Here is a 26523-nt window from a genome sequence, read left to right on the forward strand (position 1 = left end):
TTTCTGAATCTTACAATGCCACATCAGACACAGTGGGAACTAATTTATCTGGATCTCCTGGAAAAGCATAATGAGTGGCCCAAAGGCTAGCAAAGTATTCATAAAGAGTGTACAAGTCTGGCTAGGAGCTTACATATATAGAGGAACAAGTTTATCACCAGGCAAATTATCTAAGTGGAGCTTAAGTCACAGAGAAATCAAATGACAAACTGTGGAAATAAGTCATTTATTCTGGGGTGGTATTGGGTTTTTTAAAAATGTTAGTACTGGGAATCTACAATACTGATATTTCCACAAACATCTATTTTCACTCTGCCACTTAAGTAAAAAAAAAAAGAAAATACCCAGGAAAGTGTACAACAGAAAACAATACACATTTAAGCTTGTCTGGTGTACTATAACACACATTTGTCAGGTGCTGCTGTCTTGCAAGAGGGATGATGCAAGCAGGTATTGCCGTGTACTCCATTTAATCCAGGTGTCCCATCAAGCTAGGAACTTTGGCTTGGGTACCCAATGATGCTGTGCCTTAGCAACTGTGAAATGAAGAACAGTTAAGTGGTGCAACACTCTTAGCCTTTAATTTTTCTAGAAAACGTTCAACATTCAAAGTGGCCTTCCGCATGTGAGAATGGGAGAAAATAGCCTCTTGTCAGACTAAAATGCAAACAAAAAACAACCCAACCATTCCTTTACTTCAGAACTTATCAGTGCAAACTGGAAAACTGAAACCAGAATAGGGCAGCTGTCACTTTCTGTATGAACTTGTTTTTCCTACAAACCTCTCTTCCACTCTCCTGGAATCCTAAGGTTGATGAATATTCAATGTATTTTCTCATTTAAATCAGTGTGCTTCTCTCTTTATATCAGCTTGGACCCAGAGATGGAAAAACCAGGACAAATGAATGGTTATGGTTCAGTCACACTTGAGAACAGCCTGGATTGCAAAGGCTTGGGATCTCACAAAAGTTGCCAATGTGGACTTAAATCTGCACAATTTACTTCAAAAGTCATTTTGGGACACTTCACAGAATTTTGATTGGATCTCTTGGAAAATGAGGAAGCGTTGTGCTGGGAGGGGCAGATATGCTCCAAGAGCAGCAATTCCCCCGTTTGACCTTTTGAACTTTAACAGACACTGCCGTGATATTTCTTGGCAGTCATGAAGGCTGCAGGCATTGACTGCACACAGCCTTGGCGCACATCCACAGGACTGTACAGGTTGGTGTTCTCATACGCTACTTGATATGAAACATGAACTGCTGTTAGTGCAGTATAAAGAATATATGCATGCAAAGAGAACTGGCTCCTAGCTTAGCTCGTAAATGAAGCCTGCCTCAGTTGACAATTACTAAGAGTTCAGAGCTTTGCAAAGCTTTTGGACTCAGGAGAATATCTAGAGAAGCAAGAGCCACAACAAAACTGAATAATATTCATCAAGCCAGGGAAATGTATTTGAGGCTGTTTATTTTATTAATCTTAGACAAAAGTCATGAACCCTGAAAGACATGCCGAAGTGTGAGAAGGATTGCAAACTATTTGTTTAGCACCTTCTTCCCTCCACTGAGCTTCAGAATAAAATTTTCTTCCAGCTTCCAAGTAAGCACAGTTCTCTATCCTGTAAATGCAAGGATTTACAGCCCTAGCTCAAGATTCCAATCATTATGAATAAGTGGTCATGAATGGAAAAAGAGAGGTCTACTTTCTCAAGCACTACCTCTTCCCAGTCCCCGGACCATGCAATCATCATCCAAGGCCCTTCTTCATGTGCCCCTATCATGGGAGGTCCAGAGGGTGGCAATATGAGAATGGGCCATTTCAGTGGTGGCTGCCCAATTGTGGAATGCCATCCCCAAGCACCACTGTTACATATCTTAAGCGCCAGACAAAAATCTTTCGTCAGGCCTTTGGCTTTTAATTATCTATGGTCCTTTTATATGGATGGAATGCATTAATCTAGTTTGTCTTTTAAGATTGTTTTTTAATGCTAAGTTTTAATGCATGTTTGCACTTAACATGCTTAAAAGAACTGCAAGTGGTTTTTAGTTGTTTTGGCAAAAGAGTGATCAATAAATTTAATTAATACCACCACTTTGAAAGTAGTACAGAAGTTTGGCTTTAAGGTTTTAAATGCACACAAAAATAGTGGAATGCCCTCCTTAGTCCCCAACGTGGGCCTCTCCAGATATTGCTGGTCTCTGAACTCCCTTCAACCCCAATCAGTGGAAAGAGATTGTGGTAACTGTAGTCCAAAACATGTGGAAAGCACCAGAAGACTGTCCTAGAGCATCATGTTTACAGTTGCTGAATTTTGCACACTTAAAATTTTGCACGCATCTTCTGCAAAGAAGGTCGCCATTAACCCAGCCAGTCTCATCAACGTCTAGAAATGAGAAATTTGAAGTCTTACTAAAGTTGTTCCAAATCTATTGGGCAAGGAAGGGAAAGCTTTTTTGCTCAGATAAAGGGCAGAATTCTTTATCAGAATTGCCCTCTCAGTCCAAATATGACAGGTGGGTGTGGCTGCCTACCAGTAAACACCATTATGGTTTTCCCAGACATGCACTACTGTGTGAAGAGCAAGAAAAAAATTTTTCCCAGCACTTCATATAGCAGCATCAGGCACTTGGGAACCCCATGAGTTTCCTTCTCACCCTTCCATTGGGGAGGGGTAGGATGACAATGAAGCTTTCTTTCTGTCCTTCAGCTCTGACAAAGGAGGGAAAGCAATCTCCCCCCCCCCCCAAGCAGAAAGGAAAGCAACGTAACAAGCTATAACATGTGTATAACATTATGCATCTCGTATAATGGATGGAACACTTTTAATGACTTGTTCACACATAATGCCAAGTTTGACTTGTGATTCTAGCTCTTGGAAAGGAAGCGCCAAATGTGATTTGCCAGTTTTTATGCAACATCATAATACAGTTTGCTCCAAGCAGAAAATAGCAAATTGGATCAAAGAGCCAGGGTGGATGGAGAAAAGGGATGCTCAAGGATAAGGCTCCTTCCTGCAGTACCAAACGTGGGTCATCCAGGAGGTATTTGGACCCTTGGTGAAGTTCACCATGCTGCCCACTACTCCATACCCCATTTCATGAATTGGGGAAATGTTTATTGGAAGTGCAAAATGACCACCTTTCATTCCTGTGCATTCAGCACCAACCTTACCCAAGCTCTCACCTGGTGTTGGCAGCAAGCCCGGTCTGCCACTAAGCAGTGGCCGCTTTGCAGGCAGATGTGGAGATGGAGGTAGGTGGACTGGTCTTTTAACAGACTTTATCAGAAGTGGCGGAGGGTTGCCCTTTGGGCCAGCCAGCCCTGTTTGGAAAGAGGGAAGGAGAAAGTGAGGAATGGGGGGAAATGATCAACATTTCTTCATTAAATGGTCACTCAACCAATACCCTGGAAATGATGATTTAATTTCACTATGGTTGCTATCCTGCCTTTCCACAAATATGCACCCCATGCTGCTAACACATATCAATGATTAGTACCATATTTTTCGCTCCATAAGACACACTTTTTCCTCATAAAAAGGGGAAATATCTGTGCGTCTTATGGAGCGAATGGTGGACCCTGGAGCAAATCATGCTTCTTCTTTTTTTAACAAAGAGAAAAGGGGGTGTTGAAAGGACCCCGCTCAGCAGCTGATCAGCAAGAGATCGGGAGAGAGATAAGAGTCCCCGGCTCCCTTTCGGCCCTTCCCCTTTGTCCAGGCCTCCATTGTTGAATGTGCTGCAGAGGGAGGTTGTTTGTTTCCCCAGCGACATGTGACTGGCTGATTAGATTATCTGTCTGGAAACTGTAGAAACGGCTCCCTTTCCTTAAGAAGCTGCAGAAATGTGAGTTGAACCCCATAAAAACGGGGCTTTTCCTCTTTGCTTTTCCCCCTTTGCAAAAAAAGCTGCACAAATCTGAGCTGATCCTCAAAAAAAAAACCCAGGGCTTTTCCATTTGCAAAAAAGCTGCACAAATTTGAACTGATCCTCAAAAAAACTGGGCTTTTAGAGGAGGAAAACCAGAAAAATATTTTTTTTCTTGTTTCCTCCTCTAAAAACGAGGTGCGCCCTATGGTCCTGTGCGCCCTATGGAGCGAAAAAATATGGTAGGTAATAATAATACATCAATAAGTTGCACAAATAGCAGCTAAGAAGCAGGGTATGATAGAAACAGCAACTGAGTATAAAGCACCTACTATCACCTACCTGCAGAACATAATCAACTAAACAAGCAGTAGGCCTGTCTTAATAAATGTTTTCACTTATTGGTCAGCGGTCAGAAAAGGCACCAACTGAGGTTCTCTAGGAAAGAAGTTCCACAGTGTAGGTGCAACCACTGAAAAGGCCCTCTCTCCTGTGCCTGCCCAACTTGCCTCTGGTGCTTGCAGTTGCAGATAACAGCCTCTGCTGATTACCTGCAATATCTGGGCATGCTCATATTGAAGGAGGTAGCTTTTCATACAGTTATCTTCCAAAGGATTTCCCCCCCAAAGAAATTGATTCCAACAGTGATTTTACACTGCATATGTAACATGTGTATGTACAGTGCATATTTTGACATTTATGGTGGACCAATTAAGTTGCACTGTTAGTTACCCTGGGTTTCTCATCGTTAACCATCAACCACACCCACCCTTCTATTTCCACTTTCCTCTCCCTGCTTCATTGTAGATCTTTAATAACACATCAATACAGTTAACAGGGTTACCAACCTGGTGTGGGAAGAAGACCTGTCAACGGTCTTTCACCCAACAAAGCTGGCTTAGCTGAAGATACAGATGACTGGCCTAACACAGAATTCCGGCCAGGAGTTGGAAGAAGGGGTGGGGGTTTGCTTAGAGTCTGGGGGAGAGCACTAGTGCTTGGCCGGACACTTGCTGGATACACCGTGTCTTCAGCTGCAACAGCTAAAGCGTCTGTTTCTGCAACAAAGACTGGTTTAGGAGAACCAAGAGTTAGCAAGCAACACACAATGATTAGTGAACACCCGATTTATTAAAAGCAAAGACTGTAGTTTGCCTCCGATTTATGGGAATAACACTCTCTTTAATTACCTAGTTTTTTCCCTCAGGGAAATACCTCAAATCTTTTAAAGACGCCTCAAGTTAGATTTACAGACGTTGTAAGTTTTATTTATTTTAAGGATTGAGCTTCTGAACTCTTCAGTTTGCAGAACATAATAAAGGGGACCGGGGTCTGCCATTGTTTTCGCGAGTATTAAGATTTCACATTTTAATTTAATAACTTGTTATAAGTGTAATGTCTTTTTGCCACGTGAAATGTGATGGTTACCAGAGGGTGGCAACGAACAATGGAAGTGGACTGGGGCTCTTCCATGGAATACTTCTTGCCACCCCATAATGTGATCGCTGCTCCTTAAGCAGCTTAATTCCTGCCTTCCATCATTAAGAACTTAGCAAGCAAAAGTAAAACCCCTGCCACATGATAAAAACACGCAGTTCCCCCCACTAATGAATGAATGGGACTTTAAAAAACTGCCTTCTTGCATAGCAGTAAAAACATGCTTTGAAGGCCTAGCTGGGGAAAAAGGGTCACTGTGTAAAAAGAGCTGTGTGCATGCGTGTCATGTGATGTACATGTGAGAGTCTGGATTCATGTTAACCACCACACACCCAGGCAAGACCTACTGGAAATATTACCCACTAATACCACATTATAAAACTATGTCTAAGCCAAAAAAAAGGGCAAGGTAGTTTTAGGAAGTGTTCGCATTCCAGTAAGAAGTGAGATTTTATGGCTTGAGGATGGGGCAGGATTAACATTTACATTCCATATTTTGATTATATATATTTTTAATATCAGGTTTAACCAAGAGCCAGTTTTAAAATAGTGAGATTTATTGGGACATTCTTGGGGAACAGGTGGGAAAGTAATGAATACCTTCAAGCTTATTTCTCCTGGTCTTCAGGAAGTCACTTATTGAGTTCAATTCTTCCATATACAAATGTTTTCCCTCACTTAACAGAAAGAGGAGATGTCTAATGCCTAGAGGCACATGGTAACTGTCATAGTGATCCCGCTCTAGGTAGTCATTCGCCAGATCAGCTGCTTTGTGTGAAATCTCTGTGCGTTCCTGTTGTTCGCGCTCAGCACAAATTTTCTCAAACGCCTTAGCTATCAGAGCCAATGCATCCTCCATGGGCATATTACGGTGTACTATAGAGAAGAGAGATACCTTGCTTTTTAAAAGGTTACACCAAGACAAAACCAAACACAAAACTGCTGTGTTCCTGCACCATTATTCTGAAGTTCAAAGTCAACATCTGTTTCAATAGGAGCAAATTTATATTTTTAACTGAATGTTATATGTTCATGATTCAACACAAACATACTCAGTTCTATTAAGTGTAATGTGTACATTTAACTATTGAGATCTCATTTGTGTGTTTGTTTAAAGTAAGTTAATTTCATGCTTAGAACAATTTTACAAAAACTTTTCTAAACTGAGGAACAGTTCTAAGAAATTAGTGTTGAAGGTGGGTTTGTTTGCTTTTTAAGATCCAGGGAAAAATACCCAGTCCAATGGTTTATTGTTTCAGACAGAAGGTGAAATCTGAGAAGTGTAAAAAAAAAAACACCCTCCAGTAAGATGAAATAAATTTTGCTCGGTGTAGAAAGGGTTTACAACTGTATTAATATTTAATAAATGTAAAAAGTGTTCTTCAGCACATTCAGCAGTTTTGTGAAGCAGTATTAATTTTCAGTTATAAGTATTATTCCAACTTGTGACATGTTTTAATATTGTATGTGTGTTGAGGAGGAGATCTAGATAGCATATTATGAATGGGGACCGTTTCTGAATGAATCTAAACTTACTTTTGATAGACTGATGAAGCATGATTACGGTGCAAGAGGAAAGTGTTACGTTAGATGGTTCAACAAGAACACAGAATGGGGAACCATCATTTTTAACTTCTTGTAGGGCACGTGTAAGACCTGATTCAGATGTAAGGTATATCATTTCCACAACAAGGCCATGATCCTGCAACCGATGGCCTATGGCTGTTGAATATTCCCTTGAAGGAAAAAAAGAAGAAGCAGGTTATTTTACAAATAATTCCCTCCCAAATATTAGTGTCAGTGGTCTAGTCGCTGCCATTATGTGTGCACGGAGAAGACTCAAGAGTACCAGACTTGTTATGTCAACAGTATTTCTTTGGGATTCAGTCAACCCACTTGAACTGGCAAGAGTGAGCAGATCTGGTTTGGATGGTAGACTTAAACAATAACTGAGCAGTTGTTTATGCAAATGGAAGCTTCAGTGTGAAGAACAAGGCCTAGTCCAACTGGAGGGTATATACAGAAGTTAGGGTTGGAAGCTATAATTGAATGTTAAGAGTGTCAGACAACATATTATGATTTTCAGTTATACTTTTTAACTATATGCTCTATACCGACATACACTTGTTGGTGAGGCAATATTCTTCTTCTTTTCATTCAGTTTTCCCTTATGGGAAACACAGATTTCTTTATCATACCAAACTGAATGGCAAAGCCTTTGGTTGCCTGAGGAATCCATGCAAGCAAGGCTCCGTAGAGTCCTGGACTGGGATACATGGGTTCAATTTTCCAAGTACTGTTAAGTTGCAAAACCGCTTGGCGTGAAGGAACATTTTGACAAAATACACTTAAATGTGGACTCATGAACACTTGTAAAATAGGAATTTGTGGGGTTTGGAAATAGGTGTGTATGTAAATTTATTTATCACTGTGTGATTAATTGCACCATAATTGATAATGAGTATGTGAATACATGTCAACTTTCTATTCTATTATTTTAAATGTATTTTTGAAACCAAATTGGTAGGACAGCAAGAATTAAATATCAGAGTAATTAGGAAAATTACCACCTAGTTATGGCATTACATGTATTCTTTTATTGGCACTTTATATACCAAAAAAACACCTTTAATGTTATGAAATCATGGCAATGCAACTAGGTTCCCAATCTGGGTCATTCCGTGCTAAATATGGACAGGAAATCAATTTCAAAGGCTTTAATTTTACAACCAAGATAAAAAGATAAAATCATGTGGGCAAAACACCCAAGTTTAACCAGTTAGATGGCACTGAGTGCCAGTCAGGGTGACATAATGTGATTAACTATGGGCATCCTGGCCTTTTTAATATATGTTGGTTCACATACCTGGAGCTTCAGCAATATAAAATATAGGTACTATGCACAGAACACGCACTCTGTATCTGTGATGTTAAAACTCTGTCTATGAAATGTAAAATGAATTGCCAATGTTGAAATTAATAGAAAGTACAATATTAAAGAGTTTTAAAGACATGCATTAACCTCAGCTACCTGAGAAAGTATGAACAGTTGCTAACTACCATTTTATTACATTTGGGCAAACATTTTAGTGTTACTTTGCAATGACTTTTCTGGATTTAAAATGGCAGGTGGTCATTCAACCAGAGAGGAAGGTGCTCGTATTCTGAAGATTGTAGGAAGAGGTATAACAAGAGACCCAAATGATTGATATCTCCAATATATCCCGCTCTATGGACTCCCGAGATTTGCTAGTGATATTAGCAGCCCAATGGATGAAAGGCAGAAATGTATTCAACATTTCCATGTGCTACTGGATGGGAAATTAGAAGAGGTCATGGAAATAGCTTACTAAAGCAAAGCAAAACATCTAATACAACCACCCTATATTTTTCTTATTAGTATAATATCCAATGGAAAGTTAAGAATATTTAAGGCATGCTTAAACATCATCACGCAGATTCAATATACTTTCAGTGAATAAAGTGTTCAAATTATGCTGGTAACTCATTCAGTGAAAGCCTACAGCTAACTGTGGCACTTTAAAAGAAATGGCCATTACTGTTTTGACACAAAATATGCTTGACCATTATGTGGAGAATCAGAAAATAGTCTTCAGTGGGGTGGTTTCAGAGCAAATTAAGAAGCTCTAGTTAATATTATAAGAGACTGAAGAGTCAGGTTGGAATGCCAAAGTGAGAAAGACTTGGTTGAAATATCATGGAAATTTCATTGCTTAGAAGCAGAAGCATCATATTTGTCTTGAACTGATAGACACCCTTTGCATTAGAAAATATTCCGGGCAGGGACCACACCAAAATGTTAAAAACAATGAAAGGTATTAACAAGTAGTTGAGTACAAGATTAGAAGTATGTATTTTGTTTTAAGAAGAATATAAAAGAAGTAAAAGCTATTTTAAGAAGCAACATAGAATGTTAAATATCAGGTGTTGTTATGCTTATTGAAGTTCCTAGCATTCCAAGTCAGCCGGCTTACGTAAACACTCAGTACTCAATAACAGCACAATCTAATTGATTAAACAATCTTACAGGCTGCCAGACTACCAACTTTATGAATACCCACAGTACTATAAACCTAGAGTATGCTTCGTGAACAAGATTCATTCAGCTTAGTTTGTCATTCAAATGTTAATCTTAAAAAGTGTTGAAATATCGAAAAAGCGTGTTGTTGTTTTTTAAAGTCTAATTATCAGCACTACATTATGGGAACATCAAATTTATGTTTGGGCAATCAAGGAAAAAGTGGGTTTATAAATGGAAACTTTAAGATTGCAGAATAATCTCTTAATGTAAGCTCTTATAGTAATTAATATACAAAAAAGAGAAACGTATCTTGGTTCATACTGTACATTTAAGATTCAGATAGGAGTATGGGGTGGGATATACGTGGAGAATTGGTTTCAAAATTATTAATTTCATAAAATTTATAGATCGCTCGACTGTAAAAAGCTAAATAAAACCCTCAAAGCGGTTTACAAAAAAATACAAGAAAATAAAGGAGGGGGGGAATACATATACGCAACCTGCTAGTTGATGGATAAAAGTCTGTAGTTACCGTGATACAAATTAACAACACTGCTTAAAGCGACCTTCCTGCTAAGTATAACCTGGTAATCAAAAGTAACAGCTTCAAGAAGCACATGAGTTAAGCCCCAAACTACACTGGATCATGGCAGGCCCACATCTTCAAATGCAGCTCTGCCACACTATGCAAATCAGGGTTTTGTTTGGGCAGGGGCTTGTTTAAAGGGCACAAAGAGTGTGGGTGGTAGGAGCTGACCCCCATTACTTTTATCCCCACTGCCCATGTCACTAGGTGCTTTTCCCAGGGAGGCACTGATACCAGCACAGCTAAGAAGAACCTGAGGGAAAGTTCTGGCATGTCCCTTTAATATCTCTCCTTACATGCAAATAAGTCAGGTCCAACTTTAAAAACACGCCCCTGCTGCTAGCCCATGTGGTACAGGCTTTAGGCTTGCATAACTGCCACAGTGGTACCATTTCAGGTAAATTTTTGGTATGGAAGCAGAGAAATCCTAAAAAAGATTAACTGTATTTGCTCAAGACCAAATTACACATTAAGATGTTAGTTCACAGCTCAGCTCGAATCCTTAAGTACATCTTTAAAAACAGACTTACGCTTGATCCTTGCTGATGGAAACAATGACACAGTCTGAAGGTCGGTCTTTGTCGTACTCCTTCTTTAACTGCTTGTGAAACTGCAAGTACAGCTTGTCCCGAAGAACGTCCTTTGTGTAGTCATCATCTAAAGAGATACCCAGACACGCTGAAGTGGAGTTGCTTAAAGCACTGCACCCTCTCCTTGCTAAGACAATTGCAACTTCAGAGTAGGTAACTCAACACATTTTAATAGCTCCCAAGTAAACAGTCATAATTTAGGAATACATAACAGGCATCTTGGCCTGCGGGACTGAGAAACAGAAGACAACAATATTTGACATGCCTATCACTTATCATCAGTACAAGCCACCAGAGAAATTCTCTCTTACCTTTTTGAGAATATTGGTATCTCTCATAATTATCTTCATTCCCTGTTGATGGATGATACTGCTGCCCAAAGAGTTCTTCAAAGCTAATCATACAAGACACAAAAGTGAATCAAGCAGAGTTAAAATAAAATTTCCTACTATTGAAGAGGACTCTGTCTCTCTATCTTCTCATATTGGGGCATATGATTAATGCATAATCATTATTCTTGATGAAGCATGCTGCTGGTCACTTAGTGCAATGCTGATATCAGTGATACAGCTATTTGGGACACTAGAAGACAAGGGCATAGTGGGGTGTCCTGGTAATATTGTTGAGGGAGGCATTTGATTGAACATTTTAATCAATGTTTAATAATATGAAGGTATAAAATAAAGAATAAATAAATCACATGGCATTATATATATAACATGTGTGCATAATATGTGTACCTGTGGCTCTTGGGCTGCTGTGCGTCCCCCCCATTTGATTCAATTTGTTTAAGAGATTAACTGCTGGTTTTTACTTCAAATTGAATTGTAAATCACCTCCTAAACTTTCTAAGCTGAAAGTATACAGTAAATATCTAGGTGCAATTTAAGAGCATAGGAAATTAGCCAATAGCAGGCATCGTCTACTCTGATTGGCAGGAACTTTCCAACATCTCAAGATGGCAGTTTTACACACCAACTGCTATCCTTCCTTTTCTAACTGGAGATGTCAGGAAATGCACATGTGACCTTGTGCATGCCGAGCATGTGCTCTACCACTGAGCTGTGGTCCTCCCAAATTTAGGGTATTCTCAAGATGTTTACTATTGGCATGAGAAACTGTCTTGTCAGTGTGGTGCTGGGCATGCTATGCAAAGGCCACAGCTTCGCATGGAATCAGCGCCTGCCTAAAGCCACCACCAACTGTAAGAGCCATATGGGCTGGCTTTAGCAGTTATGCCCAAAGAGAGCTTGAGATCAGCCATTTCTAGCTGTTGGGAATAAATATATTCTGGAAATTCAGCCTTTTTTAAAAGTTAAAAATAAAAGTGTATGTATGAACTTCCTATCATGTTATACCCTTAAAGTGAATCCATAAATAGCCAGGAAAAAAGAAACCATACTTAAATCCTACGTTCTAATTGAATACATTGAACTGTCAAAACCAGGCATGGGCAAACTCCCATCATCCTTGGCTAACAGGACCAGTGGTCAGGGATGATGGGAATTGTAGTCCCAAACATCTGGAGGGCCGGAGTTAGCCTATGCCTGGTCAAAACGCTGTTACGTGCCAAATCCATTGGTCTGTATCTGTTTCAAAATAGTATATAGCCCAGTTTTCCTTAAACGTCTGAATATATTGTAGGGAAAGAAGAAATTTTAGGACAGGAGCTTATTTGTTAACATTGGGTTTCACATCTTCTTTGAGCCTTGGGGATGGGGTCAGGTTATTATTCAAATAAGTACTAAGAAAAACCCTTCTAACCTGTTAGCATCTTCATAGTCCTTTGAATAACCCTCTGGAGACGAGTAAGAGCTCTTCTGAAAGGTTTTGTAAGGATTTATGCTGTAAGGCACAAAAATTGTAACATATTTAAGATGCTGGATTATAATTAAATGTAAAAATACAACCTAACCATCAAACTATTTGAAGGTGTTTTTTTTTAAAGTATTTTAAATGATTAAAACATTGAGGATTACTTACTCTAGAAGTCGTGGAATCCATCCAGGTCTATGCCTAGACCCAAAGTGGGGAAAAAATAGATTAACTTAAGCAGAAGATATGCTGCAAGCATCTGTCATTGATTATATCACTGTAGAAGTAAAAGGTGCAAATTGTCTTAGAATATGAAGAGCTTATAAATTCCAAATGCTTTAAGACAGATTGATAAACTGAAAGGATAAAATATGAAATTATTTATTTTCAAAAATGGCTGTAGAACAGAAGCTAGTATTGCCCGTATTAATACTCTTTTTTATTATTTATTACTGACCCTTCACCCTAAAAACACATTAAAAACTTAAAATCACAAAAATGAGGTGCATGACTCACAATACACATAGAAGTGCACAGAAATTCACCTAGCAGTATATATCATAAATGTAAAATGTAAGAAAAAAAATCCCTCAAATAATTATCAATGCAATATTTTGATGCTCTTGGAGGATGGGGGGAATTAACTATACAAGTTAATAAAGGTGTAATAGATTGGTCTATGAAAAGTCTGAGGGTATCTTACAAAAAGGTATAATGCAAGACATCCTAAATTCTGATCTCTTAACTGAAGAAATTCTTAAGAGCAATTTTCTTTACAATGGGACCATCTATTAAAAGGAAAAAGTGTAAACATGATGCATCAGAAACCCAGTTAGAAGCAAGGCATCTTAAGAAATGTTTATTCTGGTTCTGAACAGGAAGGATAATGTTAAACAATCTGATTTATTGGGAAAGAGGTTGTCTGAACCTAGAGAGGGATAGCTATAGAGCAGAGGTGCCCAAACTGCAGGGGCCAGATTAAACTGAATGGTGGGCCGGAGTAGACTCCTGAAACGGACTTTGAACATGCCTGCTATAGAGCAACTCAAAGATAATAGACTTTCAGCAGTGTAAATATGAAACTATTTAACATCATAAAGCATTAAGACAAGAAAAATAATAAGTTAGAGATATGTTGATTTAAGGAAGCTGCAGCATGCTACTCATGTCAATGAATTATCCCTTGATTCCCTTGAACCACTACAATGTACAGTGGTACCCCGCTAGACGAATGCCTCGCAAGACGAAAAACTCGCTAGACGAAGGCATTCGTCTAGCGGAAGGCTGCCCCGCAAGACGAAAAAGTCTATGGGGCTGCCTCGCAAGACAAAAAATTTTCGTCTTTTTTTTTTTTCCGTTTTGCGGAGCGCGGCTGTCATTGCCGCTCCGCAAGACGAAAAACCCGCTAGACGAAAATTTTCGCAGAACGAATTATTTTCGTCTAGCGGGGCACCACTGTAGTATTTTTTAAGTCTAGAAGCCGTATCATGGGGAAAGACACAAATAGAGCAACCACCCTTTCCTGCTGATGAACTCAGCAATCCAGCTGTGCTACACGTATTTGCTGAAGCTGCTGGGTTTGAAGTCTGCACAGGTTGGGTAGAGAAGCCCATCCAAAAGTAAAAAGGAGAACAGATGTATAGTCTGGAAAGTTATGTCAAGTATCAGAGGCAGCATAAGGATGACAGCTGCTTGGTCTTGCCTCATTTGCTGTTAACTATAGCTAAAGGACAGATAAAAACAAATTTAGTTCTGATGAATAAACTAGATTAACTTTGAACGTAAGCAGCAGCATTCTGAACCCTTTAAGCACAGCTTCCATCTAAATACACAAACATATAAAGCTAAGGAGGCCAAGAAACTCAGTGTTCATTATACTGCCCAACACTGTAATGGTACTAAATATAGCACACAACTCCAATCTCTTACTCCAAGTAAAGTTACTCTTCAAGTAATCTTGTTGGTACAGAAGTGTCCCACTGTGCAATACATTTATTTGGCATGTGCTAGTTGGTGTACTGAAGCAACCAGAAAACAAGGTGGGATAAACCCCCCAGGACAAGCAGTGTTGCCAAGGAATATGTGATAATAACAGCCATTTGCTTCTCAGCCACCTTTATTCCAGTAGGGCTTCCAAAGGACAGGAACACCATTCAGTCAAGAGTGTAAATACAGTACAATATCACAGGATCTGAACCTGCCTCCGCTTCCCAGTCCTAGTCCAAAACAGTGTTAAGAAACTTACACTGTATATGAAAGCTTTGAGCTAAATGGTACCTTAAATCTAGGTTGTGGGCACAACAATGGAATGTCTAGGCATGCTTTTTTAATTACAGTGCCCCCCATCATCCTGCATTTTCCATATTGCCACATGGTAACATCTTCTTCACTGCGTGGGTAGTCACGACAGGACTTTACTTAATGAAATGAGAACAAGATTGTAGAGGGGCACATGCTCTGCATGCAGAAGGTTCAATCTCAAGCATCTCCAGGAAGGCCTGGCAAAGAGTTCTGACTGAAACCCTGGAAAGCTGTGGCCAGTCAGCACAGCGGTAGATAGCACTGAGCTGGAGTACCATATGTCTGACTTGAACTAAGGCAAGTACCTGACACTAACGAGGTGGAGGGGGGGGGTGATAGGATGTGACCATAATATATTTATGGGGTAGAATTCCACATGGACTGTAACAAATGTTTGGACTGCGCAATCATTTCAGATTGCCAGACAGAACAACCCCCTCCCCCCAGTACATCCTGATCTGGGGTTTTTCCTGACAACCCCAGAACCACTTTTTGGGCGGGTGCAGACAGGAGAGGGGGAGAAAGCCCTGTTGCGCAAGTGGAAGCCCTTTAAGTGACTCTCGCCTGTAGTTTCTAAAGGTTTTATAATTGCACTAACATTTATGCGCAGAATTCTGAATGACATCAATGGGATTATCTCTTGTATTATTAAATGTCAACTTCAAAGTATTTAGCAGAGCACTTAGAAACATATACTGTGTTGCTTTTAAAAGGAAATGATCATTAAATTGGGACTAAAGCAGGGGCAGGGAAGTTCTGCCCCTCCAGATGTTGCTAGACCAGCTCTCATCATCCCTGAATATTAGTCATGCAGGCTGGGGCTAATGGGAGTTGGCATCCAATAACATCTGGAGTGCCACAGATTTCCCACCCTTGGACTAAATAATTAAGAGCATTTTACTAACCCTGAAGTAGTAGTAAAACAATTTAACTACAGCTTCTGGGATTATTACATTCCAACCAATCATTTTTAACTGTAGAAAAACAAACAGATAATGCAATTTTATTTTACCTCTTTTCTGGAACAGGTGTTTGTGCTTGATCTGTAGTCACTTTGACCCAAGAAGACATTTCAGTTTCTATATGAGGGGGGGGGGAATTATTATTTTCATCAGGGTGAATTATTTCCAAAATAAAAATATTTCACAGACCTTCTCTTTACATGACAACCATTACACCAATAAAGATACAGTTAATCACATGTTTCCTTCAGACTATCACTTCATTCCTGAAATGAAACAAAGGCCAAATGTTCAAGACATTGTCTTACTCCAAATTAACTTGTTCATTAACTATATACACCTCTTCACTCACAAAAGAGTGAAGGAACTGCAAAAAATATTACCAGGATACTGGGTCAAGTAGACTTGGTTTCTAATGTCATTTATTTTGAGGGAATCTCCAGGTTCACATTCAAAGTCTATTGATATTTAGTGTTAGAAATGTGTCTTTTCCTAAGTCAGGTTAACTGAAAGGTATATTAATTTAGAAATTCCCCCGTGGTATGTGACCTGCTTGAAACTATATTTTTATGTGTTTATGTACCATGCTAAGTCTAGCTTACATGGGATATTCTTTGGGGGTGGGCAGATCCCACCTAAATGAGGAGACAGGTAGTGGACTGAACTTTCTGTTTTTTTCCACTCAAAAAAAAAAATTGCTTCTCCAATAAGGAATGGTGCCTTATGTTTTTCCATCACAAGAGCACAGAAAAAAACACACTCTTACCCTCTCAGGGGAACTTCAGTCTATAAAATGCTGCATATAATTACAGGCTACCAGTTCAAACACGATTACATACATTGTGGAAAAAAACACACAAAGCAGTGCAAATATAGATTAAGGCAGTGGGGAGGGATTTGGAGATTCTTTGATTAAGCAGAGGAAGAGGATGTGTAATATAAATTCTGCCAAATATATAAATAGTGTTACAAAAGCCTGCCCCTCTCTCTCTGCCAATTGGTGCCAAGAGCCCATGGCTAATACCTGAGGCAAGAAGTTCTACTGTATTTTCAATGTCCTTTATTGTTCTCTTGATAGCCTTAGCTTGGCCAGGTATGTGAAGAAGTGTGCATGCACACGAAAGCTCATACCAAGAACAAACCTAGTTGGTCTCTAAGGTGCTACTGGAAGGATTTTTATTTTATTTTTTATTTTATTTTGACTTGGCCAGGTTGGTTTGCATAAGCCAGCCCAGGAATTTGCTGTCTGGCGCAGCTCTGCAGTTTGTTTTAATCCATATCTCAATTAATCAGAATCCTAGCATTTATTCCTAGGGTTTAGGGGGATTCCCTTCCCATCTATAACAATACAGTAGAGCGGGACATAAGTAGAGGTTCTACTGTACCTAGAAAAGGCAGCCTAGAATAAATTTAGCAGTGGATGGGTGTGTGGGTGTTGGGAGAGAGAGCAGGAGTGAAGAGAGAGCTTGCCACTCTAAAGCCACAAGGGTCTTTTTTGCCAAAATATATTTTTTTAGCCAAAAGATTTCAGTATGGGTGTGGGGGAGAGAAATAGGAAATGGTTCACCTTGAGGTTCTTCAAAGGCTCACAGTTGGATAAGATTTGCAAGAGTCTCATTCTGTTTTGCAGTTTTAATTGTACAGCATTTTAACAGTTTAGCTGTGGATTTGTGTCTGCATGTGTGTGTGCGCGCGTGCCTCCCTAATACTCAATGTTATTGAGAGTCAGCATGGTGTAGTGGACCTGGGAGACCAAGACTTGAATCCTCACTGGGTGACCTCAGCCAGTCACTCCCTTTCAGCCTAACCTCCTAACCTACTTAGTGGGAGTAAAAAGGGAAGGAGGAGGAGAACTAGGTACACCATTTTGAGCTCCTTAGAGGAAAGCTTGGATATGAAGACTAAAACAAAAATAATGAGCTGATGCACCACTGTAGTTAAGCATGAGAGACTAGGAACAAGGAAACCCAGCTTCAAATGCCTACTCACACACATCCCCCCCAAAGCAAAAGCTCTCTGAGTGAGCTTGAGCCTGTCACACTCAACTACCTTGCAGGACTGTTGTGAGAGTAACATGGTAGTGAGGAAGCGAGGAGGAGGACCATGTTATGCCACCCCTGAGTTCCTGGCATAAAGGACGGATAAAGAAAAACACAATGGTGATGATAAATAACCCAGAGATCCGGGGAGCAATGCGGAACAAATATGCAATCCACTTCCCCACCTCGAATCGCCGTCTTGCTACCCTCTTCCCAGTCGACCCCCCCCCCCGTCCCAACTCACACGTTCAAGGCTTCACGAATCTTGTTCTTCCGCCGCCGCTTCCCGCAACGGCCTCAACCTTTTCTCTCCCTTCCCGCAAATGAAACACAGTCAGGAGGAAACTGGGAGGGTGCGCGGCAGGGGAGGTAACAACAGCGGTGGCAACAACAGCGGCAGCGGCGGCGTGAATCAAAGACAAACACGCTACCGCCCATCCCCGGCTCCTCCTCTTCCGCGGGGCGGAGCATCCTTCGCGCGCCTGCCAGCTCGAGGGCCGAAAGCGAAGGGCGGCCTTTACAGGCACACAGCGCCCCCGGCGCCTCGGCTGAGCTAGGCCCCGGCCTGCTTGGTTTCCATAGCAACGGTACGGCAGTCTGCGGCGGCCCCCCCTCCCTTCCCCGGCCTCAAAACGCATTCCTATGCACGCTTAGCTAGCTTGTTGATTCGAAATGTTTCTCAGCCGCCTTTCTTCCAGTAGGGCTCCGATCCTGTTACTGCTTCATCCTGGGGGCATAAGTTCCAGTGAGGCTTATTTCTGAGTTAGAAGTAACTCAGGGTTGGTTTAGCCTGAGTTAGAACTTACTTCAGCCTTTTTTAAAAATTTAAATTAATTTAAATATCAATTAAGCTATCAAATAATTCAGTATGACACAAACCTCACAAAGGTCAAGTCAGAGATGATATCCCTTATTTTATAGTGAAGACATGTGCCTGCTTTTAGTGAAGGCTGGCAAGGACTGTCTTAAATTCTTAATTTTTAAATAGTGCCTGGGTTTTTCCTTTAACACTGTGGGATAAACAATGGCAGTAAATAATGTGCAGCACCAAGAAATCCAAGGATTGTTGTTCCTGCTGTCTCTTACAGTAGTATACCTGGCTAATAAGCATAGCAGTCATGCTGATAGTGGTAATAATACCTTATAGAAGTTTAATGTGATCTTTTAGTATTTTATTGTTTGCGCTATTTTGTGAAACTCCCTGGAAGTGCAAATATATAACGTTCATCGATCAACTAACTGTCGGTGAAGCCTCTGCAAAGACACAGCAGGAGCGTAAGGATCTTTTGCGACAACTTTTAACAAATTCTAGGGAACAGGCGATGGGTGGTCGACGGCACAACGCTACTGACCGTTACGCATGCGTATTCTTCTTTGCCCTTTCCTTTAACCTCCCTTCTTCAGCCTCTTGCCCTTACGTAGTCTGTCCAATGAAGACGAAGTTTGTTGGACGGCGGGCGCTTGAGGGGGAAACTGCCCAATAGAAAGAAGCGACGCTTTCATCGATTTGAAGGAAGTTCGAGAGCTTACGGCGCTACATGGAAGAGAGGAGGTGGTGGAAGAGGAAGAGGAAGAGGAAGAGGAAGAGGAAGGGAACCATAGACTTTGAATCTGTGAATGGTGGTAGTCTGCGAGTTTTCCTTATTCCCTGCCCCTCACAATGAACTCGCTGGAACAAGCGGAAGGTAATTCGGGGTTTCCCTGAGGCGGGGCGGGGGGCGTCATAAAGGCACCAGCCTCTCTCCAGGGAAAGGGCATTTTGCTTGTCCTGTATCCCCCTTTTCTTCCTCTCAGTGTCCCCAAACGAGTTTTTGAGGCAGTGAGCCGCCGTGGATAAGAAAGAAAGCAGCTGGACCTGCCAAACCGAGTCTTCCCAATTAAAATGCCCTCCCGCTGTAGGGCTGACAACTTTCCAACTCGCCCATGTGGTTGTTGCTTGAAACAGCAGACTGGTCCTTGAGAGACGAGTCGTACCGTGACAGTCTTGTTGCAGGACCTTGGCACTGGGTAAGGACTAACAAATGTTGTTGCTGTGGCATAAGCTTTTGTGAAGTGGATTCAGGTCTGCGGAAGCTTACACCATAATAACATTTTGTTAGTGCTGTGCCCATCAAAGCTTGTGACCAGTTTACCTGTGAGAGCGCCTCACCCCCATATATGCCCACTTGACCAGTCTGCGGAACTGGCGCCATTGCAGGTGCCACATAATACCCATTCTGCATTTATAAGAAATAGATATTTTTAGTGTAGCAGCACCTACACTTTGGAACTGCCTGCCTATGGATATAAGGCAGGCGCCTTTCCCTACCGACATGTAAAATGTTGATGTATATTTTAATCTGTTTTTAGTTTATTGCTTATTTTATTTTGGAATATTTTGTATAGTTTTTAACTGATTATCTACTGATAATTTTATTTATTGTTTTCTCTTTCTAAACTGATTTGATTTTTTTAAAAAATGGTATACATTTTGTGAAATAAATAAAATAAAATATTTGTTTGGCACCAATTCATGATCTTCCTTTTCCAACAAGCCTCTTGAATTGAGGGTTTTGTTGTTTTTAAATCCCAATCTGTATCCGTAGTGGAATTTAAATTGTTTTTAAATACAATTTCAATGTTAAATGACTTCCGGAGGTTTCGTGGAAAATGATACATAGATGACATAAATAAGCGTTACAAAACACTTTCCTGTTTGGACATCAGTATAAGACAGTAATGTATTTTTATCTCCATGCCTTCAAGTTGCTCCTCAATTGCTTTCTGCATATCTGGTGGTTGTTAAAAGGAACACAAGCATATCTGTAGAGTTTTTTTTTGAAGCCACTAGTAACTGAACTTTTGTCAAAAAGAACAAAATTACTGAAGGCAGGGTTTAGGGGATATTTAACAGATGGTGCAATATGACCTTATTTTAGACCCTATGCTGAGTGTTTTGAAAGCCTCTTCTTAATGTCTGCAAAATGTGTATGACGGGGATAGTCAAACCTTTTTTCAATTGTGTGCTGCATTCCCTTTGGGTAAACTGTGGAGAGCTGTATGCTGGTGGTCAAACCTAGTGAATGTGTTGTGGATTAACTAATCTGGAATAAAGTCTGCCCTACTTCATATTTTTTACTAGTGTAACAGTAAACAGACTGTTTTAAATTTACTTTACACTAGTGAAAAATATGAACCACACCACAATCCAATACTTGTCTACTCAGAGGTAAACCCCATTTTGTTCAATGGTGCTTACTTCCAGTAAGTATATTATTTCAGCATAAGTCCAATTAGATGGTTGCCTTTCTTTCTTTCAGATCTCAAGGCTTTTGAAAGAAGACTTACTGAGTATATAGCTTGTTTACAACCAGCTACTGGACGCTGGAGAAGTAAGTCAAGCTCTCTAAAAGCAGTACAAATTTGCTTATAAATGCTTTGATCAAATTGTACCTACATAGTGTAGTATTAACATTTCAGTAGCTTTTATGATGCATTTGCGATGCAAAATTCTGCATATGAAAAGAAAATATAGGATAAATAATACTGTCTTACTGCCAAAGAGAACTATAGTGTACAGTGGTGTCCTGAACTTCTGAAAGCAGTTATTTTTGGAACTAAGATGAGGACAGCAACTTTTTTTCTAGCATACCAACAATCCTATAAAGTAGGTTAGGCTTAGAGATACTTACTCAAGAGCCTTGTGATTCCTTTACAGCTGAGCAGGGTTTTATTCTGGATTTCCCACATGAAAGATCTCTATCTCCCTATGTGTCTACTATGTGTTCACTATGCATTTGGACACCTCTTAAGATATTGTCACCAAAATTTGCATGATGATTCATGAAATCAAGGAGCAAACATCTATGTTTGAATACAATTGGATTCTATTTTGAACCAAGATGGCAGACTGAACCTTTCAAAACTACACTGATTTTTTGATTTATTGGAATTCCACATACAAAGGCTGCTAGTTAATGAATACAGTCATGTTAATTCTAGAAAAACAGTAGTCCTCTTCAGACATTACTTGCATGAAGAGGGGCAAACTGTTTTAGGGCGTAACTTCTGCAGCGGAGAGTCTGCTCTTTGAATGGAGGCATGCTTCTACCGGTATCTATGGAGCAGCACTCAGTGGCAGAAATTGTGCCCCAACACATTAGGGATGGGGCTAAATTCATAACACTGCAGCCCCCTTTACTGTGCTTCTATTTTTCATGTGAGGAATGCCTGAATAATGCTATAGTTAATGGTTGCCTATGGAAGAGAGGTTACTTCTGCTCTGAATACCCATGTGTTGGAGAAGTATTTATTGAACTTGGAAATTTGCAACACATTTAAATTACTAGCTAACCTAATAAAAGGCAGTTCTTCCGACTTTTTGTGCCTATTGGAAATTGCATAGAATTATATATTGATGGCTGTTCCTGTGCAGATATTTTTTTAAAGGATGAATGAGGTACAGGAAGTGCTGTTCAATGAACTGCAGTGGAATGTAAATCACCCAATTCAATATGATTACCATGTTCTTTGAGAATAACTAAGACCTTTTCTAGAAGTTGTCCCAAATATATTGCTTCTAACATTTTCCTTTTCCATTAGTAATACTGATAGTCGTATCAGTCTGTACAGCAACTGGTGCCTGGAACTGGTTAATAGATCCTGAAACACAGAAGGTGGGTAGTAGCATTCTCAAATGTCTTGCTACTGTGTTGCTTTCCTATTTACCAGTAATCTGTTTGAACATGTGGCATAAATTCATGCATAATGCTATGCATACGTTAACAGGTTTTATAGACTGCTGGAAAATTCCCCATGGTATCCTATAGCCAAACCTAGACATTGTGTTTAGTGTCAGTGCAGTATTTCCATCCTCCAAGGCGGATTAGAACAATATTTGTGTCACAACCAGGGATTTGGGATCTGTGATTGCATCATGATTTTTGGCTTGTTGGGTTATAGTTTAATGTAGTAGCTAGAATGTTCTTAAGATCATATCTATGCACCTATTCTTTGGGACACTGCTAGCCTTCATAATTGCAAAGGTAGGAAGTTGGGACCTTTATGTCAGTCAGAGCTTACGAAGAGCCCTGCTGGATCAGACCAAAGATCTACTTTGTCCAGCATCCTGTTTTCACAGTGGCGAATGAGAGGGAAAACAAATCTGTTACTTTATATAATAATTTCTAAATTAATAATTTATTTCCCCCCTTATATTGTTAAAATTAGTAAATTGTTTGCCCCTCATTCTCAACTGTACAATATGGTTTTTTAAAAATTAAAACAACTTCTGTAGGTTGAAGCAGACTTGTGGACAGACGCCTAGAGGTTAGCAATGGTGATTCTTTAGCTGAGTATTGTGCTCTCCAATGAAGATTTAAATATTTTAATTGTGTTAATTTCAAACTAATTGTGTATTTATAAAGTGTTGTTTGATTTTATCCTAGGTTTCTTTCTTCACATCTTTATGGAATCATCCATTCTTCACAGTTAGCTGTATTACTCTTATAGGTTTGTTTTTTGCTGGAATACATAAAAGAGTGGTGGCACCCTCAATGTATCCTTTATTCAGTACCTGGCATATATTTAACCATGATCACACTGGCAATAATTTCAACTGAAGAAACTTTTAGCTACTGTTCTGTTCTCTCTGAGAACAGAGTCAAAGAACAGAGAGAGTTTGAACAAACACTTTTCTTGAAAGGGGAGTTTGGACCCAAGCTTCTATACTCCCTCCATATGGTGACATGTGAATAAGGTCATCTCCTCTCAGGGTGGTGCTCTGCACAACATTGTGTGTGACCCTACCACCATTCTGTAAAACAACTCTATGGTAATTGTTCCCAGGATATAGCTGGAGCGCAAGTAAAGCCGCAGAACTTTGCTACCTATTACTTTACTGATAAAAAAATACAGAGAGCATACAACTTGGGTGGGGAACCACCAGCCCACGGGCTGAATGCAGCCCAAGACCTCCCCATCTGGCCTTCAGTGCCCCTTCTCTCTAGTCTAGTGCAATCACTTTGCTTTGCTTTGCCCCGACTATAGAGTCTGGTATGTTTCTTTGATGTTTTTTGTTCAGCATAGCAGCGCGATGTCGAACGGTCCTGGCAGAATACAACATGTCCTGTGATGATGTAAGTGGCTTTGGTTTCCCTGGCTGAATGTGTCCCCTCCCCTAATAATCTTCCAATACACATTGTCTTACAGCCTCTATTGTCTTTAAGTTCCCAGTTTACTCTATGTGCTCCTGGTTTCTTACTCCCATCAGTGGGCTCGAGGTGGTCTATTCTGCATGGGACCAAGACATTAAGGATCGTTTTGCCCTATATAATGATCCTTCTATAAGAAGTGGCCTAAGTATTCCTTATAATGTTGCTAGTAGACAAACCTGAGTGGCCTCCTTATCTGACATGAAATCCTTAAATTATTAAGAAACGAAAGATCAATCGGGGCGAATATTGTGCTATCTTTGGTCTGTAGCATGCATTAAAAAAATGTATGAATTCTGTAGATTCATTGCACTGGGAACCGATGATTGTAGTTCCCATTAAAAAAAATTATTCTACTAATAACTGACCAATTAGATTCATAATCCTTGCAAACAAACTCTTGTTCTCAGTTTCCACTTTAAGCTAGATCAGACTTTGTTAACTTGGCCCTGTCCAGATGGGGCTGATGGGAGTTGTAGTTCAAAACATCTGGACAGCAATTTGGCATAGGCTTAGCAAGACGACAGAGAAGTAATCCCAACATAGCAGGAGTTGCTGTAATGTGACAGTGATTTCTTTCTTCCCCAGACTGGAAAACTAATATTGAAACCCCGGCTTCACGTCCAGTAACCCACTATCTTCCTTCGACTCTACTTGTTGCTGTGGAAATGTAAGAAAAGACCTTTCTTTGAGAGAGTGAGGCCAAATAGGATTGTGGGATGTTGACAGCAAAAGCGTGAAAACATCTGGTTTATTTATTCAGAATCTCCTTGTGTTTCTTTTTTTTGTCTGTTTTATGCTTTCAATTCCTTCTCTGGCAGCAGAGGCGGGTAAGCTGTAGCCTTCCAAATGCTGGGGGACTCCGACTCCCATCAGCCCCAGCAAACAGTCGTGGGTAAGGGATAATGGGAGCTGTAGTCCAACAGCTTCTGAGGGACACAGGTTTCCGCAACCCTGCCACACAGTATTAGTATGTCTCTGAGGCTTCATCTTCAGCAAGGTGGGATCCTCTATTTAGAAAAGGACTCAATTGGTTTTATGATGTGCAAATCACTGTAAATAGAAAATGGAACCAGTATTTGAAGAGATACTTAAACCTGCCATTCATACAGCGTTTTACCATTACATTTGTTCATTAATCATGGCTATCTCATTCCCCACCCAACACTGCATTTTATATATAAAAATTCTCCTGGAAGAACTCTTTTTGGTGCATATTACTTTAATTTTGTCACAAAAGCTCCTGTTCTTCAGTTCCTTGCATTAGCAGTAGCCTATTTTCAGCAAATTCTATGATTAGGCTTTTAATATTTTAAAACCTCTGTGTGTTTGGAGCATACAGTAATGATGTATTGTATCTGAAATTTACACTGTGGTAGTTTTGCCACGAAACTAGTATTGCTTAACTTCAGATTACTTGATAAAAAGAAAGTGCCACAAATGTAACAAAGCTCAAGGTAGATTCAGACTTTCCTTTGGGCCCAGTCTGGCATAATGCTGCCTGATTCCTTAAGCATCATTAGGCAACCTGCAGACCTGTGTGTACTTTTCCCTCTCACGTGAAACTTCTTTTCAGTTTCTGAGCTAGCAAAAGTTACTGCTTCCTTGGTGCCGGCGTTTTTGCTAACCACATTTGGTGCCAAGCCAGTTTGCCAGCCTGCTTCGAATCACTGTTACAAACTGTGGTTTGACATTAGCTAGGGTTGGCAGGAATGTTAGCATAATGCATTAATTCACTATGCAGTGGAGCATAAGCTGCATTATTGATATTGCAAGAGAGGATTAGATGCCCGGAGGAGTATGCGAAGCTGTGGCACACTATCTGATTATATGAGCAGGCAGCATGACATTTAATGCAAGGCCATCTATTTCCCTCCCTTCGCCCAATTGGATCATCATAATCAGGCCACTGAGCCAAATTCTCTATCCTTAAATGCCTGTGGAACTTGGTGGGTAGGGGGTGGCAACTAAAATAGCTTTGTGAAGAGGCAAAATCAGCCATCCGAATCTACCTTTATTACAGAAAAGTGTTAAAACTTAAAAGTGGCTGTTACACATAGTATGACTTTGAAATACTGACACAAAGCAATTTAATTTTAAACATTTAAATCCTTCCTGTGCCTTTTTACAAAACCTGTTTCAAGCTATTTTAAGAAGAGTATAAAACTTTAAGAGCACAAAGCAACTTGCAGTGTAGGAAATGCTGCACCACAAGGAAGATTTTGTACATACAGGAAACCAAAACTACACTTGTGTCAATGTTTAATTCTCCTTTGAATGCTGCAATTAAATCCTGTGCTCTTGAAGTCTTCTCTGCATCTCTTGCTCCACCTGTTTTTAAGTGCTGTAAATTTTTGTAGGAAACGTGTATAAAATAAACATTTTATTTATAATGGTATGTTTCCTGGCATTTGTATTTAAAATTGCAAGTATATAAACGTTAGGAGCGCTGAAATCTATTAATTTCACTTCTAACACTTCTCATGTTACCAACTATTGAAAATTCAGTTTTTAAAAACTCTGATTCAGATATATAGGGTTGGTCAGCTTCATACAGTACTGTACAGTCATACCTCGGGTCAGAGGAGGTAACCTGAGAATTCTCACACCTGTGCCATCTCTCCTTGACCTCTCCCAGACACACATTTCTGCAAAACAAAAGGTTTCCTGCCCTGGCTGGTAGGGCTAATGCGA

General features: G+C 40.0%; 2 protein-coding genes across 6 annotated transcripts; one reads left to right on the forward strand and one right to left on the reverse strand.

Annotated features, from left to right (window-relative positions):
* Positions 1–256: 256 nt before the first annotated feature.
* LOC117050855 (nuclear receptor coactivator 5-like) lies at positions 257–19015 on the reverse strand. 4 transcript variants are annotated; one of them, XM_033156750.1, is made up of 11 exons: positions 18991–19015; positions 15650–15716; positions 12505–12537; positions 12286–12366; positions 10833–10915; positions 10462–10588; positions 6840–7039; positions 5904–6179; positions 4715–4936; positions 3184–3321; positions 257–536 (listed from the first exon to the last, which is right to left on the reverse strand). In XM_033156750.1, the coding sequence occupies exons 1-11, from the start codon at positions 18998–19000 to the stop codon at positions 487–489; spliced, it is 1287 nt and encodes a 428-aa protein (XP_033012641.1). In that variant the 5' UTR covers positions 19001–19015; the 3' UTR covers positions 257–486. The 4 variants fall into 4 exon arrangements, with proteins under 4 accessions (XP_033012641.1, XP_033012640.1, XP_033012642.1 ...); XM_033156749.1 differs by having other exon boundaries at positions 3172–3321; XM_033156751.1 differs by lacking the exon at positions 18991–19015 and adding an exon at positions 17883–18109 and having other exon boundaries at positions 3172–3321.
* A 192-nt stretch (positions 19016–19207) lies between these two features.
* Positions 19208–26224, forward strand: CNEP1R1 (CTD nuclear envelope phosphatase 1 regulatory subunit 1). 2 transcript variants are annotated; one of them, XM_033156753.1, is made up of 6 exons: positions 19208–19323; positions 20938–21009; positions 22220–22293; positions 23065–23174; positions 23700–23754; positions 24418–24498. In XM_033156753.1, exons 1-6 carry the CDS (start codon positions 19299–19301, stop codon positions 24457–24459), a joined length of 378 nt encoding a protein of 125 aa, XP_033012644.1. In that variant the 5' UTR covers positions 19208–19298; the 3' UTR covers positions 24460–24498. The 2 variants fall into 2 exon arrangements, with proteins under 2 accessions (XP_033012644.1, XP_033012646.1); XM_033156755.1 differs by lacking the exon at positions 23700–23754 and having other exon boundaries at positions 23065–23128; positions 24418–26224.
* Positions 26225–26523: the final 299 nt, after the last annotated feature.

Source organism: Lacerta agilis, chromosome 8 (genome assembly GCF_009819535.1).
Source record: "Lacerta agilis isolate rLacAgi1 chromosome 8, rLacAgi1.pri, whole genome shotgun sequence".
NCBI lineage: Eukaryota > Metazoa > Chordata > Lepidosauria > Squamata > Lacertidae > Lacerta > Lacerta agilis.